Source organism: Musa acuminata, chromosome BXJ1-9 (assembly GCF_036884655.1).
Source record: "Musa acuminata AAA Group cultivar baxijiao chromosome BXJ1-9, Cavendish_Baxijiao_AAA, whole genome shotgun sequence".
Lineage (NCBI taxonomy): Eukaryota > Viridiplantae > Streptophyta > Magnoliopsida > Zingiberales > Musaceae > Musa > Musa acuminata.
The window spans coordinates 1,799,332-1,818,128 of record NC_088335.1 but is presented as its reverse complement, the minus strand read 5'-3'; the positions used below and the strand labels follow the sequence as shown (position 1 = coordinate 1,818,128).

The 18,797-nt window shown below is 37.5% G+C and overlaps 2 protein-coding genes across 4 annotated transcripts; one reads left to right on the top strand and one right to left on the bottom strand.

Annotated features, from left to right (window-relative positions):
- Positions 1–902: 902 nt before the first annotated feature.
- On the top strand, positions 903–17,293 carry LOC103996767 (integrin-linked protein kinase 1). Of its 3 annotated transcripts, XM_018817976.2 has the most exons (13): positions 903–1,053; positions 1,175–1,607; positions 1,813–1,887; positions 2,005–2,109; positions 3,032–3,117; positions 4,216–4,336; positions 4,603–4,682; positions 5,309–5,371; positions 5,469–5,584; positions 6,428–6,513; positions 8,377–8,507; positions 9,929–10,057; positions 10,406–10,684. In XM_018817976.2, the coding sequence occupies exons 2-13, from the start codon at positions 1,191–1,193 to the stop codon at positions 10,410–10,412; spliced, it is 1,416 nt and encodes a 471-aa protein (XP_018673521.2). In that variant the 5' UTR covers positions 903–1,053; positions 1,175–1,190; the 3' UTR covers positions 10,413–10,684. The 3 variants fall into 3 exon arrangements, with proteins under 3 accessions (XP_018673521.2, XP_009416029.2, XP_009416028.2); XM_009417753.3 differs by having other exon boundaries at positions 925–1,607; XM_009417754.3 differs by lacking the exons at positions 8,377–8,507; positions 9,929–10,057; positions 10,406–10,684 and adding an exon at positions 17,186–17,293 and having other exon boundaries at positions 921–1,607.
- Positions 11,113–15,123, bottom strand: LOC135592376 (disease resistance protein RGA2-like). The gene is made up of 2 exons (XM_065081789.1): positions 12,419–15,123; positions 11,113–11,353 (listed from the first exon to the last, which is right to left on the bottom strand). Exon 1 carries the CDS (start codon positions 15,075–15,077, stop codon positions 12,432–12,434), a length of 2,646 nt encoding a protein of 881 aa, XP_064937861.1. The 5' UTR covers positions 15,078–15,123; the 3' UTR covers positions 11,113–11,353; positions 12,419–12,431.
- Positions 17,294–18,797: the final 1,504 nt, after the last annotated feature.

The following is an 18,797-nucleotide window of genomic DNA, read 5'->3' as shown; positions in this document are numbered from 1 at the left end:
CATCAATTTTTATTTATCATTTCATGATCATCAATGTCTTTTCATTACAAGGATGGAAGAAAAGAATCTACACAAATCTTTACGATGTATATGTTTTGTCTCAATCATTCTCTTTCACTATATTATAAATATTATTATTTATTAAAAAAATTAATTTAGCATATAATATTTTTTAAATAGAATATATGATTTAACCATTGACTAAATCAATGATCCGAAGTTTGATCCGATTAATATCATATTAAATAAAATAAGAAGAATTAAAATAATGCAAACATATACCATAAAATGACATTGTCTTGATGTTGCCATATCCCATGAAAATCACTCGACTTGATTTTATTGGTCATCATATTTTTTTCTTTCAATAATTTATATTTTATAAGACGTTTATTTTATTTTGATATTTTTCTTTTGCTTAAGTCATATCTATAATATAATATACAATATATTAAAATAATCGATATTAAATTTGAGGACTTCATGTTCGTCTCCCAATTCCTCACCGTACTCGTTCTGAAACCCGCGTCGTTTACCATTTACTAACCGGAGGACGCAACGCCCATTTGGCGGGTCCCACATGACGGGTGCACAGGACACGCGTCACAGAAGCATTACTGCATTGCCTGGTATTTACGCTTTTCCTCCTCACTCATCTTCTCCCCCGCGCCGTTCCCGTCCCTCCCCCACAAAATCTTGAAGTGAAGGGATCCTATCCAAGCAGTACAAACGTCTCGATATCCTCCACCATTGGTTCCCGTCAAAGAGATGGGATCCCTTGTCCTCACAAACGAGCAAAAGGAATTGCAAATGTTTTAGTGAGAGGTTCTGTTGGAAAGGATCCGCACAACCTTCCGAACCCGTCACCCTTGCCGACTATTCCCCTGGCTTCGAAGCAGAATAAAGTCGACGCCCGCAGGATAAGGTTTCGAATTCTTCTCCAGAAGTATCCATTCTTCTCTTCGTCCGTCCCAAAGATTCAAAGTCTCTTGCCTTTCCCGTTTATCGGCAAAATCGTCGTTCACCAGCTCCAATTCGAGCTCCCTGTCTCCGGTATCGACCCTAATCTCGTTAGGATCGGAAATCGTCTCCGAGTTTTATCGTTTCCGGCTTCAAGATTTGATCTTGCTTGTACGTCGGTGGACCAATATTGTGTTTTGATTCGGTTTCGAAGACTGAGTCTTGCGGGGATGGACGTGGTGGCGAAGCTGAAGCGGGGGGTCTCGCGGCAGCTCTCGCTGGGGTCGCTGTCGAAGAGCAGGTTCAGCCTCCGGCGGCAGGCCTCGCTCGACCCGAGGCTCGGTAGCGCCAGCCGGTTCACCTTCGGGCGGCAGTCGTCGCTCGATCCCAACCGGCGGAGCCCCGTGAGGGGGGAGCTCGGTTTGCCGGAGAATCTGGACGCCACCATGCGGCTTATGTTCATGGCGTGCCAGGGGGACGCCCGGGGGGTCGAGGACCTCCTCAAGGATGGGTTAGACGTGAACAGCATCGATCTCGACGGGAGGACGGCGTTGCACATCGCCGCGTGTGAAGGGCATGTGGATGTCGTCAGGCTGTTGCTCAGCTGGCGGGCCAACATTGATGCTAGAGATCGGTGGGGAAGCACGGTATGGCGCTCACACACTTTCCTCTCTGTCTCTCTCAAGATTTACTTCCTTTGGAACGTGAGCTGTGTGATACTAGAATATTCCGGAAATGGAATGTTCTATGAGTTCAGAATCCATCAACCTTACACTTCCATCTCTAACAATGTGATGTCTACTGGTCTGCGATTAGCAGTATATAATCGACAGTTGTCTTAACTAATTGCAGGCTTCTGCGGATGCTAAGTACTATGGGAACGATGAGGTCTACGGTCTCTTGAAGGCCAGAGGAGCCGAAACCCCGGTAGGATACATTGCAAATATAAGGGAAAATCAGAAAATTTTGCGTCTCTTTGAGGAAAAAAATAGTATTTTTGTTGCAAAATTCTGTATATCTCTGAATTTTATTGTGTATTCACAGAAAACTAGAAAAACTCCAATGACAGTTTATAATCCCCAAGAAGTTCCTGAGTATGAGCTGAACCCAGCAGAACTTCACTTCCGGCGAGGTGATGAACTCCAAAAGGCATGTTCTCTGCACTTTATTGAGATTTGTTTCAGATATTATTGCTCTCAAGTTGTATTAAAATACATGCCCCTCTTTCTGAAAGAGGAAGAGGTCTGTATTTTAGAAAGGTTGTCCCCGAAGCATTTGGCTCATAAAAGTAAAATCCTATGGTGGGTTCCTTGTGTCTGCAAAATGCTTAACCCAACTAGATGAGTTGTTTGCGAGCAGCCTGAGTTCGATGGAACTGTGAACTATCTAAAATGCAGACAAGTTACGGATAAGCCAAGCTTGAGCCAGGACTGTCTAGTGTTTGACTCATTTGTTTATTCAGGGAGATGCTTGGTGGCTAATACATAAATCCATAAACATCTCATAACAGTGTGACTATTGTTATGCCAATCAGGGCAGCATTATATTCATGAAAATTTAGAGTTTTAAAAATAAAATGTCATTTTTTACAATCATCAAGGATCACGTGTTGACACATGCAGAAGTGATGTTGGCCGTTGTAGCACATAGCCACACCAATTTCAATCTGTTGACTGGCACAGGGAGTGTCCTGACGAGCTCAGCTCCATTCTTTTAGTGCTGTTGGGATACCAGCACTCTCCTGAAAATGTCATTCGAGACATGTATGGTTATTCCTTTGGCATGTCACATATGTGGTGCTATGTAGTTGTACTCGAAGTATTCTGATTATATGACCTGTTGCAACTAGTATGATTCTGTTAGATTAATATGTTATTCATTTTAAGTTCTGGTTTCTTTGTCCGTTAAATTAGTATTGCTGCATGAAATGTTCCTTTTATTTGTTTCTGATAAGTTGGGAGTTTGTTGTTGTTGTTGTGATCATTGTTGCGTGTAGTTTACTCGTGCTGCATTTGAAATATTTAGTTTCTTAATTATGTTGATCATCGTTTGACATTGGCTGAAACAACAGGGCACATGTCAAGTAGCTAAGTGGAATGGAACAAAGGTTTCTGTGAAGATGCTTGATCAGGATGCCTATTCAGATCCAGTTGCCATGTACTTGTTCATTCTTCCATAAGCCAAATGTTTGGTGCATTAAATGTATTTTGTTACAAATTTCTCTTGATTGCATGTTTACTAGGGTTAGGGGTACATCTTTGTGTCATAACATAATTTGATTTGGCATCCAACTTCAGTAGAAATATTTTATTGTTGAATCAGTTGCTTTCTCTTAGTTGAAGTTACATCATGTGAGCTGCTAAATGTTTTTTTTTTTTTGTTCTGGCATGATACAAAGTTCATAACACTGGTATGTCGATAAATTTCTGTATTATGGTGTTTCAATATCGTATTGATATTAAACAAGCAGTTCTTTCTCCTTACATCCAATCAGAAGATCAGTCTCAGGGCCTGATCATGTTAGTTTCAGGGTGTGGATCCTTTCTTTAAATCTGAATGTGTTTCAGAGGCACATTGCAGTGACGTAGTTATCCTGCTTATGCCGTACTAGGTTCTGACCAATAGCCATCAACCATGTCGTGGAGTGTTTATGTGGTCCGTTATGGTTATTATATACTGACTCATTCTATTCCAGTCAATCATTCTTGAAGGATGAAGGGTTGAGTACTCGTGACTGTGAGACTCCTTTTAGAATAACCTATTTTGCATAATGATCATGCATTTTTTAGTTTTTAGAATAGCCTTAAATGCATGATCATTGTTGATCTCTTTGCCATCAGAGCTGCCTTGCCAAAGCAAACTGAGGCAAGGGTGAGCTTCTGAAGTTCTCTAAACAAAAAGAAAAACAGAATCGAGAACTACAAGGATCTATGTAGGATATAAAGCTATCTTCATATATCAAACGAGTTTGAGAATCAAGTGAACATAGTTCCACAATCACATCTCTGTCTTCAACACTACAAATAGTATTTCAGCATCTAGTTTAATAAAGTTGTTTATGAAAGTTTTTTTTATCATGTGATAGAGTTCACTTGCTGCTGCCATATCATTGATGCTCTGCTCTTACATGAAATAATTGAAATTACTGGCAAGTTATTCCACCATTTAGTTTCTGCATGCTGTTATACAGATTCTTCAAGTTTAATTGATTTGTTATGGTTTTTAATTTATTCAATGTTTCTTCTATGTCTTCAGAAATTCTTTCAAGAATGAGCTCACTTTGATGCAGAAGACTCGACATCCTAATGTGGTCCAGTTTATTGGAGCTGTTACACAGAATTTACCCATGATGATCGTTTCTGAGCATCTTCCAAAAGTAAGATTTATTGGTAAAGCATGCTACAAATTTTGGCAAAAAATCAATCATTTGAATTGATCATAGCACTGAGACATTCTATACGTGTTAGTTATTATTCATTCTCTATCTGATTCTTAGTAAACTAATTTAAACTTTCTATTTACATTCCAACTGCTTAAGATGCTTATGAGTTATAACACACCTAGTTTTTGTAAGAATGGCTCAGCATTATGGTACATTCATGACTATGACCTCTTAGATGTTCTGCTTCTTTTGAAACTTAGGGTGACCTGGGGAGCTATCTTAAAAATAAAGGACGCCTACGGATGAATAAAGCTCTTCGATTTGCCCTGGACATCGCCAGGCATGTGTTTAAGCTGCTACTGTTCCTGCCAGCTTAACTAGTTGAAACCCTTTTTTCTAACCCAGAGAAGAATTATGTCTGTTGTTTCATCTTTTTGCGGTAATCATAAGATTGAAATGAAATTGATATTATTTAGATACTAAACATGTGCAGTAGATGGACTATTTTGGCTTCATTGGTTACTGAGAAAAATAAGAAAAAATTCCTCTCTGTTTTCGCTGCCTATTTGCTTAGCACTTGAGCTATTTCCTCGTAGCTGTTGGTAATGTGTGCTTCCATTGTTTTCCCCCTCAATTCTCAACGAAGAAGCTTCACTTTTTGGTGAAAATTTTAAGCTATGCTTTTCTGCTTGCTTGCATGGCAAAGTTTATTGCTTTATCCTTGTTCCATACCTGATGCTGGTTTTGGCTAACTGTCCAGTTTCTCATATTTATTGGTGGTACCCATTAACATTCCCTTTCATGCCTCCTGTTCACTGCTTGTATTCTGCAAATGTAAACTAATGCTTGTGGACATGTAGATTTTGAATAGCATTCATATTATAGGCAGTAACAAATTCTCATGCTGCAAACCAATATGAAAAATGAATTTCTTTTTGACAAAGTATTGATTTCTTTTTGATTCAGGGGCATAAATTATCTTCATGAGTGCAAACCAGACCCAATAATCCATTGTCACTTAAGACCAAAGTAAGATTATCCACTATCTGAACTTCAATCAGGTAGCAGTGTCATTCATAGCTACTCGTTGTCTACTATATGATTATGATTTACGGTAAGGTGCCAGAAATGTTTTGCTAGATGATGGTGGTCAGTTGAAGGTGGCAGGCTTTGGCTCGATTAAGATGTTGAAAATATCTCCTGACAGATACAAGCTAGTGAATCCCATGGCTGATACTAACAGTAAGTTGCATTATTCTGTGTAGCAAGGATGAACCTACGGCTACAATAAACCTACTCTTAGTTCCTGGAGTACAATAGGGGTGCACACAGTTATGATTTATCTAACAAAACATTCATACCGATCGAAAATTTCTGCAAAATTAGTTTGGTTTGGTCTGATTCTTTTAAGTTGTGAAATTATTATATTTTGAAGATATTATGTACCTAAATATATTACATCCATAAGGATAAAATTTGTTCAATTTGTATTTTTTATATACATTATGGCTGAATAATATTGTTACTCCTTTTTTTTTCATATGATGTATGATTTTATACTATTAATTTCAGTTTAAATTGGATGCTCTATTTTTTCTAAAATTCCAAACTGCACCGTGCCAGATGCTGTTGGGATTTTACTTTAACGAATTAGCACATATTAACACCAATGGACCGCTCATTTTTTTTGCTACCATTCGAGTGACACATGACTCTCATCTTAAAACATATGATCAAGGTTTATCAGGAAGTTTGAATCATGAGGATCTTGCCAAAGTTCAAATCATTTTGGAAAATCATTATGAGCTTCTATTGTCGGAAAGAGTCAATGCAAGTAACTTGCCTGAGCTAATTAGACATGAATCTTTATAGATGCAACAAGTATTTAGAGTTATATGGTACAGAAACATATTCCACAGATTCTCAACTGTAATAGGTCAAACAAATGTGTTTTTGAACATATTTGACAGAATCAGGTACTACAATTGCATTTTAATTCCATCTGTGTCGTGCTTTATTAGTTTATTTTTTCTTTGATAAGCCTATATCAACCAGTTATAAGTGTTTCTTTGTCATTTGTTACAGGTTCATATATTGCACCAGAGTTGTACAAGAATGAAATATTTGATAAAAGTGTTGATTCATTCTCTTTCGGTCTTATCCTTTATGAGGTTTGTCAGATTCATTTCTCTTCTGTTTATCTGGTTTCCAGTATTTTATTTTCTTCCACAGTACATCAACATTGTTGATGTTGTTATGAGTTAAAATTGAATTTATGACTAATTTGTACGGCTTAAGTTCATGTAGAATTTATCTTAAATTAAGCTCAGTTGTGGAACTTGCATGGACTTTGCTGGGGCTGTTTTAAAATGCCTATCTAGCACTTTAATTAAAATTTATTTTCTGGAACATTCTCAGATGATTATAAATGTTGATAGTATAAAGTTGGTGAATCTATTTCACTCGGTTGCCTATATGATGTCATGGATGCATTAAGGTCATTGTAAAAGTTATCCCTTTTTAGTTGTGTGTGTGTATTCAACTGTTTGATTGGTAAGGTCTTCAGGCCAAAATCATTCTTGGTTTTAATTACTTAACCAAATCAAGTTGAAACATCCATATTTTTTTATGTACAGTTTAATTTTGTATGTTTAAGACAATGCCCTGTTTACACGTTGCTTAGTTCTTTTTTGGCTTAAAGGAAGATTAAGTAGGATGTTGGATCCTTGGCAAGTGATTCAATCTTCCCTACTCTAATTCTTGCCACAAATCCATCTCCGATAGTCTCTGTTTGACTAATTAATTTGGTGCATTCCTGCTTCATTTTCACTGTAGGCTACTGACAATAGAAAAGTTAGAACATCTCAGCTGTGAATTTAAGCACCTGTTAGTAATTTTGATAACCTAGTGGACCAGTATTGTACCAGCATACTGCACAGTATACTAACCTATACTGCTCAGTGTTACTAAATAGATACTCTACTGTATGTTCTATTACCAATACTTGTTTGAACTGTTAAATACTAGTTGATACATACCAGTCGAATCGATAATTTAAACCATACTCTCATTGTCCCTCTCAATTTCTAACTGTTTATGTTATGTTGTTTCCATTCGTAGGCTGGGCTTTTAGATTTCAAATTAAGTTAACTACTTTGTGAAGTTTAGCGATGCTTTGATGTAGTTGAGTTGTACCTGATATGAGGGCTGAGGAATGGGTTCAGATCATGGATTTTATTGTGATGGTCCTTGCCATGAGGCTGTTGAAACACTATGTGGCTGCATGCGCCTTTCCTGTGCAAGCACAAAGCACAATTGAAGGTGCCTCCATAACCATTGGAAAAAAGTACGGTCGTTTTGAAACCAATGTATAAAAGAACAACATAACATAACAAAAGTGTTCTATTCTTTGTATTATTCTCATCTCCCTGGTGGCCAAGCTGAGGCACAAGCATTGAGCTATAGCTTAGACAAGTGTGAATCATTGCCTGATGTTTGGGCTGTTTTGAGAGCTCGAGGTTGAACCCTAATTCATAGGAATTTAGCTCTAAGCTTTTAGATCTTATATCTGGACTGAACTTATCTTGTTTGACCCTGTACATTTCGAAGAGCTGCTGGAAGTTCTGTCTCTGCATGTGCATGCACCCATCCTGTTTTGGTACATTGTGTATTCACTACTAGCATGCATGCAGGTGTGCAGACCGCTCTATCCGTAGACGCATGCAGTATCCAAAATAGAAAGTTTAGAAAAGGAAACAAGGAAAATTTGATGATGATTTACGACTAGAATAATTTGTTTTTGGCTTCTCTCTTCCTTGCTCATAAGTTGAATATCAAGCTTCTATGATTGTTGTGGTAGAAATTACAGAAGAAATGTATGAGAGACTGATCCTGTTATAGCTTGCCATTTTCCCATGCTCTGGTGTACATCCTGGCTATATTAATCTTGTTTTCCTGTTAGATATTATATATTATGCAGATTAGTTTAACTTCGATTTTCATTGACCAAATATCCCTGTCTTCTGCAAGTTCAGATGATCGAAGGAATTCCAGCTTTCCGCACCCACATCAAGGCTCCTGGAGATGTTGCTAAAATGATTTGTTTGGAAGGAAGCAGGCCAATATTGAAGACTGGATCTAAGAAGTATCCTGCTGATTTAAATGAGTAAGCTTTTCTTCCTAAATTGTAGACTTCTGCTAGTACCAGTTCAGGGTTACACAAGTTTTTGATAGCTAAGTTACTATTGGTAAATATTGTACAAAATGATTTTTGCTTGAGTAGAATTAAATCAAGAATTGATATAAACAGAATTACGGATAGTTTTTTTTTTCTTTCAAATGTATAAAATTTTTAAGGCCAGCAACACAGATTCTTTAGCCTAGTCCCTTCCCAAAGCACATTTAGAGACTATGCAGAGCGCCTTATATGATAGTGTTACTAATCATAAGATCGTATTGCTACGCTGTTTCATATCTACACTTTGATGTAAGCCATCTGTTTATGTGTTGTGTAATCTAAGGTTATTTGCAAGGTGTAATTAGCAAGATTTTGAACGAATTTGGCTGTAATTTTTTGTTTGATTCATAGTGCCTTGATCATGGATTCAATAGGAAGTATTTTAATATGCTGAAAGAGATAGTGGGATCTGTCAAATTTAGTAAATTTAGCAATGGCTTCTATCCTAGGTGTGCTTGAGTTGTACAAGTATAGTTTTTTTTTTTTGGGGTAAGAAAGAAACACAAGATTGATGCTAAGTTTTTTCAGCTGCTACTTGTCTTAATTACTTAAATTGAGTTTTTTTTAATTACTTAAGTAGAGTTAATTGTGATAATCATTCACATGAGTGCATTTTGTCTTTCCTAAAATGTGGACAAAAAAATTTCATGAAGTTTTGTGTCACAATGAGTGATTGTGCCAGACATGTTTTTCAAAGAGCATCGATCCCTTCAAAATTTTAATCAGCAGTTAGTACTCTTAAATCTTATTTGAGTTACTGTACTTGATTTTTGCTGTCAAAACTCTTTGTTTTGCCATGGTGTTGGTACTCGTAGTTCCATTATAAATTATCCATGCTAGTTCTGCAGTAATTATAAATTCTTTTATTTCTTCGAAAGAAAGATAATGAACATCTATAGCTGATCAATTATTTGATTCATCTTGGGAAGTTTAACGAAGTCTTCTAAATATTGGTTATATAGGATTAGTCGGATTTTTTTCTCTTAGATCAAAACACTACTTGAAGAAAATGCTGTTCTTTGCATCAGATTTAGCTCATAAAAATCAATGTTGTAATCCAAACTCGTCCTATGAATTTAGGAAAAATATAGCCTATGTAGTATGGAATTTCTGTTTTCTTAAAGAGTCACCAAATTTTATAATCTTCCATCTTAATAGGAGCTCATAATTTTCTATTTGACAAAGATGAACTCGCAACTTTTGTTGGGTTGTTCAAGAAAATCATACACTACATTTCATTCTCTCGTAAATTTTATTTCATCTGCGTCTTTGGGCTACTTTATTGTACTGCACTATTGAAGCACATTTTTTATAAGATGAAGTACAATTTAGTGATGTCTATTATACAGGTTAATCGAAGAATGCTGGGATCCTCAGCCCATGGTGCGACCAACATTCTCAGAGATAATTCTGCGACTGGACAAGATGTATGCAAATTGTCCAAAGAATCGATGGAAAGACAACTTTAGGCTTCCTTGGTATGTCAATTATTGCGATGTCATTCTCAAATTAACATTTAAGAATCAGACTATTTTTCATTGTTTTTATCGATATTTTGAAAACTTGTTAGACAATGTCATATCACTCTGGTATTATTTGCATTCGACCTCACATACCTTAGGCATACTAAGGATTCCCAAAATGCTTGAGCAAATCATGATGCTGCAAATGTTGCTTATGTGAAATCTGTGGGATCCTTGTGGTTTTTGCACTTTCATATTTGTTTATTGCAGTTCACATGGCCTTTCAGATTTCTTACCAAGATGAAATAGCTGCATATGGATAATTTTCCACAGTGCAGGGCCATAATTCTTGACATTTTGCAGGAGATAATCCCGTGATAAGTTGGCTCTCACTATGATGATGTCGCAGCACAAGTATGTAATTCTTGTCGACGGACGCTGCTTCCTAATAAAGATCAGTTCCTACTGGTAAAGGACAGCAACGCTTTGTCATTCATTGCAAGCCAGATTAGATTGCAAGTTGTAATATGTATACCGAATAATAATCATCTGATACAAATCAAGGCGGTTGTTTGGGATACCTTTGGAAGAGTCGATCTTGATGTTCGGAAGGTTAATAAAAAGTGTTGGATTTACTCGATATGTGGATGACTTTTCCTTGTCTTCTTGTGTCTGTCTGCAATATTGTGGAGTGAATGCCTACAAAACTTGATCAAGAGTCGTGAAGCTCAAGAGTATGTATCGAATGTCTTCTCAGACTTGACTCGACGAGTTCATGTTCTAGTAAGAGTGATATAGATTATCCGTGCCAAACTTGCTAAACAGGGCAAAAGTAATCCTTCTTGGCCTTCTCGCCCACTCCTCTCTCGGTGCCTATCTCTAGTGTTGTTATGGATTCACGATCCATTCTCTCGGAAACATGATGGAGAGTTAAAATCAAGCATTTAAGTTGTATCCCATTGTTTTAGAACAGCTTAATGAAATAGGAAATGAGGATCAATACCTTCATGATATAAGATGAAGAATCAAAAGGGAAGGAGGTCGAAAAGGCTGACATAGGCTGATGCAAGTACCAAATCTCGAGCAATAATTATTGAAGATATTATTTGTACAACAGTATTCTTGTTGGTTTAACCACGAACTCACTGAAGAACACCACATATTGATACTACAAAGCAATGTAAATAAAAAAAATATAAACAACTCAACGTCGGGATATAAAGCAAACAACAAAACGATATTTAGGCGTATTATACTTGTTCTTGTCTTGATTTATCAGACGAATTCTTGAGCCATAGTCCATCTTTCCTTCTGACAAAAAGGAAAACAAGTAAAACAGATGATGTTAGCTACGCTTGATCTTGAAAATTAAACAAATTAAGATATCAAAATAATGCTTAAAGTAAACCTTGGTCTTTCAGCTTTTACAAAAGCCTAGAACAAAAATAATATTTGGTCATAAAATATATCTAGAAAATGCATAATGAAACCAAACAAATGTCATAATAGAAGAAAAGTCTAGGGATTTGAATATCGATCTAATATCGATTTATTGGACTTCATATGATTCTGGTATCCCAGGTGGTATGGTATACTGAAATATAATATCCAATATTATTAAGAAAATAATAATAAAATATAGTCTAACACCTACCTACATGGTCTGGTATGACAAATTCCTTGGAGATGATTTGGATCCTGAAGCATATCTAATTTCAGACTTATAGTTTACTAAAATAACTGGTAGGAAGGTGGATGATGAAGAGATCCTCTACCATTTAGTTTGTAGGAAATCTCTGCCACTTTGAATCTTAACAACCAACTTAACATCCGGATTTGGTTTCATTTGCAAGTCAATCGCTGACTGGCACACAAAAACAAAGAACCCAATCCAAGATAATTTGTTGTCTGGTAGAAAAGCAAGCATATTAGAGAACCACAAAAGACCCCAAGGCATCGAAAACATCTTCAAATTTAGACATCATCGGAAGTCAGTCATAATAGTGGTTACATGGCATAACAATCATACACACACTTTCTATGTTGCATCGAACTAATTACAACAACATTCAGGTGGAAAATTGCTTGGTCCAGTTTCATTAAATATAATTCATCTTAGACTGACTGACTACCGGCAATTATCTCTACAATTATCTCTGACTACAGGAAAAGAAATGAAACTACGACTTACCACAGCATCAGTTAGGTAGGGAGGGAGGGAGGGTTAAATGTTTACAAGATTCAGGAAGAAATGGAGAATTTGATGCTGCTACCGAAATCAGATGGTGTTTTCTGAACAGTGAAATGAAATATTGCTAATTCTATCTCAATCTGCTCTAATCGTAGTATAAAATATTCCAAAGAAGGAGAACGTACTCTGCTCCGCTGGTTAAAGTCTCAGCTTCGGACAATATTTAACATCAAAGCTTGGCAGTCGTTTAAGCTCCTCTGGCATAGATGATAGAGCTCTGCAGCCACATACATATAAAGAATCCAGACGTTCAAATCCTTGCAGCCACTCCGGCAAACAGTCCAAATTGTCACATCCGATAATTCTCAACTTCTGAAGTTTAACACATCGTTTCATGTCCTGTGGCAAACGCCTCATCTCTTTGCATCCAACTATCTCCAAGTGCTCCATACTTTGGAGGTTATGCCAACCCTTGAATTCAGATGTCCGCAGCATCTTATTGTCCAACCAAATACTCAATCTTGTGACCTCCAGATCCACCTCTAAAGCTTCGAATTTTGGGCATTGGATTATTGTCAATTCATCAAGGCTCGGGAACAAACGTTCTCGTCGCCGCTCCACCTTTAACCATTTTTCTAGTGCAGGCATATCGGACAATATGAGTTTTTCCAAATTAGGAAATGTCCCATTTTCATTTTCACCGTAGAATGCTTCATCCATAGCATCGATTAAATCCATACCGCTTATCTCGATAATCTTGAGATCGTGTAGTCCTCCGAGTGACGGTAGCTTTTTACATCTCTTGAGATTGATTAGTTTGATCTCTTCCAACTTGTGGTGATAGTCAAACCCCTTTTTTATCCATACTGGAAATTCCTTGCCGGCATATAAAATAATCTCTAATTTTTTCAAGTTTGGATTGGGTTGGAGGCCTTCGAGTAGTTGTAGCGAAACCAATTCAGAGGTTCTCATGTCATCCGTATTGTCCCGTTTCCACTTTAACCTCAAATACGTGAGTCGTGGAAGTACATCATGCAATTTTAAAAGAGTCGAAGCATCTTCTAAATTTGACACTTGTTCAAGATTTTGTAGCCATAATACTTTTAGATTCATCAACGATTGCAACTTCGAGAAGGTATTTCCAAGACCACCAATTACGTTATATCCCGACAACTTCAGAAGGTTGCTCATCTGACTTATTTCATGTGGCATTTGATTCGATGGACATTTATACACATTGAGACCTATCAACTTTTTCATGTTACTCAAACCCTCGGGTAATTCAACAAGCCATCGACAACCTTCCAGATCTAACTCTTGTAGTTTTACGAGGTTGGTGACCGAAATAGGTAACATTTGAAGCTTTGTACAATAAGCTAGTTTTAAAATATATAAATTCTCAAGATTATGTATTCGTTTCGGTAGGTTCCGAAGCTTTTCACAATAGGCTAGATTTAAGACTCGTAGATTCTTGAGCTTGCACAAGGATTCAGGAAGTACTTGGATCTCGGACTGAGAAAGATTGAGGTATCTTAAGACAAGCAATTCGCCCACTGTATCAGGTAGCTGCTGGACTCTGATAGCTCGTAAACATAAAATACGTAGATGTATAAGATTGGTAAACATACCTTGTGGAATATGTAGGATATGATATTTGTGTTGAAAATCCATCTCCTTCCGTTCTAATATCAAACCTCTTAACTTGTTTACCCCTCTCGACAAGATCGTTGGAAATATGATCTTATTGGAATCGACCAACATACGTAGATAGAAACATTGTGGTGGGATTGTTGAATCCGAATAAGCCTTCGTCAAGATATAACAATATTTTATGACACTAAATAAAAATAGTGCAGAATCGGGGGCCTTCATATATGTCCTTTCCGTCCCTACGATGTCTGAATACGACAGAAGGCCTTCGGAAGCTAACACATGGAAGACGTCTTCATTATTGACCACGTCATCTTGTATACTCAACCATATGTACACGCCGACGAGCAATAGAAAGCTCTCCGATTGGAGCCACTTATCCTTCTCCTCCCCGGCGTAGAGATCATCCAGAACGAGCAAGTATTTGCTTCCTTGGATTCCATCGAAGAATAGCCAGATGTCCTCGCATGGCTCCCCGGTTATTGATCTCGTGAATTCTCTCATGATCCACATGGGATCCAAATAAAAATTGTTTGGGACATCCACCCAGATTCGATGTTGGAATTGCTCCTGCACCCAGGGGTGGTGGTAAATCAACCGAGCAAGGGTCGTCTTCCCATTATTGCCATCTATGAGCAGCCATTCATCACAATCGCCAGACTGTTGTTGCTGCAAAATGTCGATGATTTTTTCTACATCCTCGTTGCGTCCCACCACCTCTTCTCTTAGGACGGTGGAGTACTCTTCTTCTTCTTGTCGTGGATCCACAGACTCCAGTATCTCCTTCGAGAGGCCCAACACAGACCCCCTCCTCACCAGATAGTTAAGCCTGCGCACCATCTCCTTTAGCTCCAACAGAATGGGTTGGCGAGAGGCCACTCGAATGCTGCAAATGGAGCGTGACGAGCGATTCGATGCTGCAGCCGCTCCTCCTCCTGGATGCCAGTCATGGATCCTACCGAGCAGATCGTCGACGTCCACAATGGCTGCACCGACGTCGGTCACCCACTCCTCCAACTCCGGCTCCTTCAACGCTCGAAGCTCAGCGTCGAAGATCATACCATTGATAGCCCAGAGGCGGTCTCGAATCATCTCCATGTGGTTTGGCATGCCTAGAAGTTGCCCCTGCGCCATCATCGCAGGCATCGGCAGTATATGCAATAGCACGCGCTCCAGATCTAGTGCCAACGCCATGGCTTTGATGTCAGGGTTGCAGCTATGGAACTCTAGATTATCAATCGAGCAGTGGATTGGTAGTACTCGACCCACTTGGAATCTACAAGTATTTGTGCCTCATAGTTGTTCCTTTTCGTACATCACTTTGTTTTCATCCCAAGCAACCAATAATGCTTGATGAAAGCTAATCCGGGTGGTGCCACCGATACAATGACGCACTTGGAATCTACCTTCACGATCTGCGCAAGTAACGAATCAATCATCCAAGTAATTCTTCATTCTTCTCTATAGTTAGCTACATTTGCGTGGCTCTCCTGCAATCTCACAATCTTTGTCTCGAGCGAGCTGTAAAGGAGCAAAAGATGTTGTCTCAGTCTCAAGCGAGCGAGCTGTAAGGGAGCAAAAGAAGTTGTGGTCGCCTACGATTCTCTACCCCTCATTCATTCTTTCTCTTAGTTCTTTTCTTCTTTCGTCTGTGTCAAGACACCGGGCAAACGGGTTTCTTTTTCCTCACCGTTTGCCTTTCTCCGATGCTCCGAGGGAGCATGATTGTGATAACCTTCCTCTTCTTTACTAAGAATCTTACAGCTTTTAATTAAAGCATTGCATCACCAATGTTTTGATTGAACAGGCATCTTCTTTTCTTGGGGGCAAAACAAAGAATCCTTGCATGCCCTGATGCTCTTTCATAAGCGTGACTGGAACTTTAATTAGGATAACGGATGTGAAGGCAACTGCAACATTGCAGAGGTGAAGCTTCAACAGTAGTGCAAATATATTGCTTCAAGACCAAATATCATTTGGTCTTCTGCATCAAAGTGTGCTACGAATTTTGGCATAAATCAATCAATCATTTGAATTGATCATAGCTGCTACTGTTCCTGCCAGTTTAACTTGTTGAAACCCTTTTTTTTCTTGACTCAGAGAAGAATAATATCTTTGGTTTTATCTTTTTACAGTATTCATAAGATTGAAATGAAATTGATATTATTTAGATGCTAAACGTGTGCAGTCGATGGTCTTTTTTGTCTTCATTATTTACTGAGAAAAAAAAAAGAGAAAAAGTTCCTCTCTGTTTTGACTGCCTATTTCCTCGTATAGCTGTTGGTAATGTGTGTGCTTACATTTTTTCCCCCCCTCAATTCTCATTGAAGAAGCTTTACTTTTCGGTGAAAATTTTAAGCTATGCTTTTCTGCTTGCTTGCTTGCATGGCGAAGTTTATTGTTTTATCCTTGTTGCATACCTGATGCTGGTTTTCTCATATTTATTGGTGCCACCCATTACCATTCCCTTTCTTGCCTCCTCTTCTCTGCTTGTATTATGCAAATGTAAAATAATGATTGTGGACATGTAGATTTTGAACAGCATTCATACTAATGGCATTAACAAATTCTCATGCTGCAAGCCAAATCAATATGAAAAATAGATTTCTTTTTGACAAAGTATTGGTTTCTTTTTGATTCAGGAGCATAATTTATCTTCATGAGTGCAAACCAGACCCAATAATCTATTGTCACTTAACACCAAAGTCAGTCAGATTATCTACTATTTGAATTTCAATCAGATAGCTGTATCATTCGTTCACAACTACTCGTTGTCTACTATATGATTATGATTTACGGTAAGGTGCCAGAAATGTTTTGCTAGATGATTGTGATCGGTCGAAGGTGGCAGGCTTTAGCTCGATTAAGATGTTGAAAATATTTCATGACAGATACAAGCTAGTGAATCCCAGGACTGATGCTAACAGTAAGTTGCATCATTCTGTGCAGCAAAGATGAACCTATGGCGACTACAAACCTACTCTTGCTTCCTTCCAGGAGTACAATAAAGCCGCACACAAGTATGATTTAACTAACAAAACTTTCTGCAAAATTAGTTTGGGCTAGTTTGACACTTTTATTAAGTTGTGAAAGTATTATATTTTGAACATATTATGAAAATCATGAAGTGTAAATGCAAAAAGTGTAAATGCAAGTAACTTGCCCGAGTTAATTAGACATGAATCTTTATAGACACAACAAGTAATAAGAGTTTGTGGTACAGACACATATTCCACAGTTTCTCAACTGTAATAGTTCAAACAAATAATTTTTTTGAACATAATTGACAGAATCAGGTTCAGATGATCGAAGGAATTCCAGCTTTCCACATCCACACCAAGGCTCCTGAAGAATTCGCTAAAATGATTTGTTTGGAAGGGAGCAGTCAAATATAAAAGACTAGATCTAAGAATTATCCTGCTGATTTAAATGGGTAAGCTTTTCATCCTAATTTATAGACTTCTGCTAGTCCCGGTTGGGGGTTACACATGTTTTTGATGGCAACATTATTATGAGTAAATATTATGCAAAATGATAAATGCTTGAGTAGAATTAAATCAAGAATTGATATAAACAGATTTACAGATAGTTCTTTGTTTTCAATTGTATAAAATTTGTAAGGCCAGCATCCCAGATTCTTTAGCCGAGTCCCTTGCCAAAGTACATTTAGAGAATATGCAGAGCACCTTACATGATAGCGTTACTAATCATAAGATCTTATTGCTACTCTGTTTCATATCTACACTTCGAAGTAAGCTCTGTTTATGTGGTGTGATCTAAGGTTATTTGCAAAGTGTAATTAGCAAGATTCTGAACGAATTTGGCTGTAATTTTTTGTTTGATTCATACTGCCTTGATCATGGATTCAGTAGGAAGTATTTTAATATGCTGAAAGAGATAGTGGGATCTGTCAAAATTAGTAAATTTGGCAATGGCTTTTATACTAGGTGTGCTTGAGTTGTACAAGTATAGTTTTTTTTTGGGGGGGTAAGAAAGAAACACAAGATTGATGCTAAGTTTTTCCAGCTGCTACTTGTCTTAATTACTTAAATTGAGTTTTTTTAGTTACTTAAGTAGACTTAATTGTGATAACCATTCACATGAGTGCATTTTGTCTTTCCCAAAATGTGGATAAACAAATTTCATCAGGATCCCTTGATAATTTTAATCAGCAGTTTGAACTCTTAAATCTTGTTTCAGTTGCTTGATTTTTGCTGTCAAAAACTCTTTGTTTTGCCATGGTGTTGGCACTAATAGTTCCATTGTAAATTATCCATGCTATTTCTGTAGTAATGATAAATTCTTGTTATTTGTTTGAAAGAAAGATAATGACCCTCTATGGTTGATCAATTATTTGATTCATCTTTGGAGGTTTAGAGAAGTCTTCTAAATATTTGACTCAAGTCCCTAACTCTGATTGTAAATTTCATAGTCACTGTTTGTGTTAAACTTTTCATAGATTGCGACAATAATATGGAGTTCAATTCATTTCTATTAACTATTCCCGGTGTGTTTTGCACCCTATTCTGGTCAACTTTATCATGGAACACCATTAGTTGCATATCTATTTAAACAAGGTGCCTTTGTTTGACTTTGAATCCTATAGTCATTGAGGAGGCTGTGAGACAAGATCATTTTGTTATGGCTAGATCAGATGGAGCATCCTGGGTTTCTGTTTCCCTGGTTTCTAATGTTCTGCCTTATGTTATGTTCATGTCATTTCTTTCCTTTCATTGTCCAAACATGAAAGTCTTTTTCTGTTAGATTCTGGAGACATTTCTAATGAAGAGGTTGATTAGACATAGTGGTGAACCAAAATGTTTGACCCAATCAATCATAATGCTGGAAATGTTGCTTGTGCGAAATCTGTGGGATCCCTGTGATTTTTACACTTCCAAGTTCTTACTAAGATAA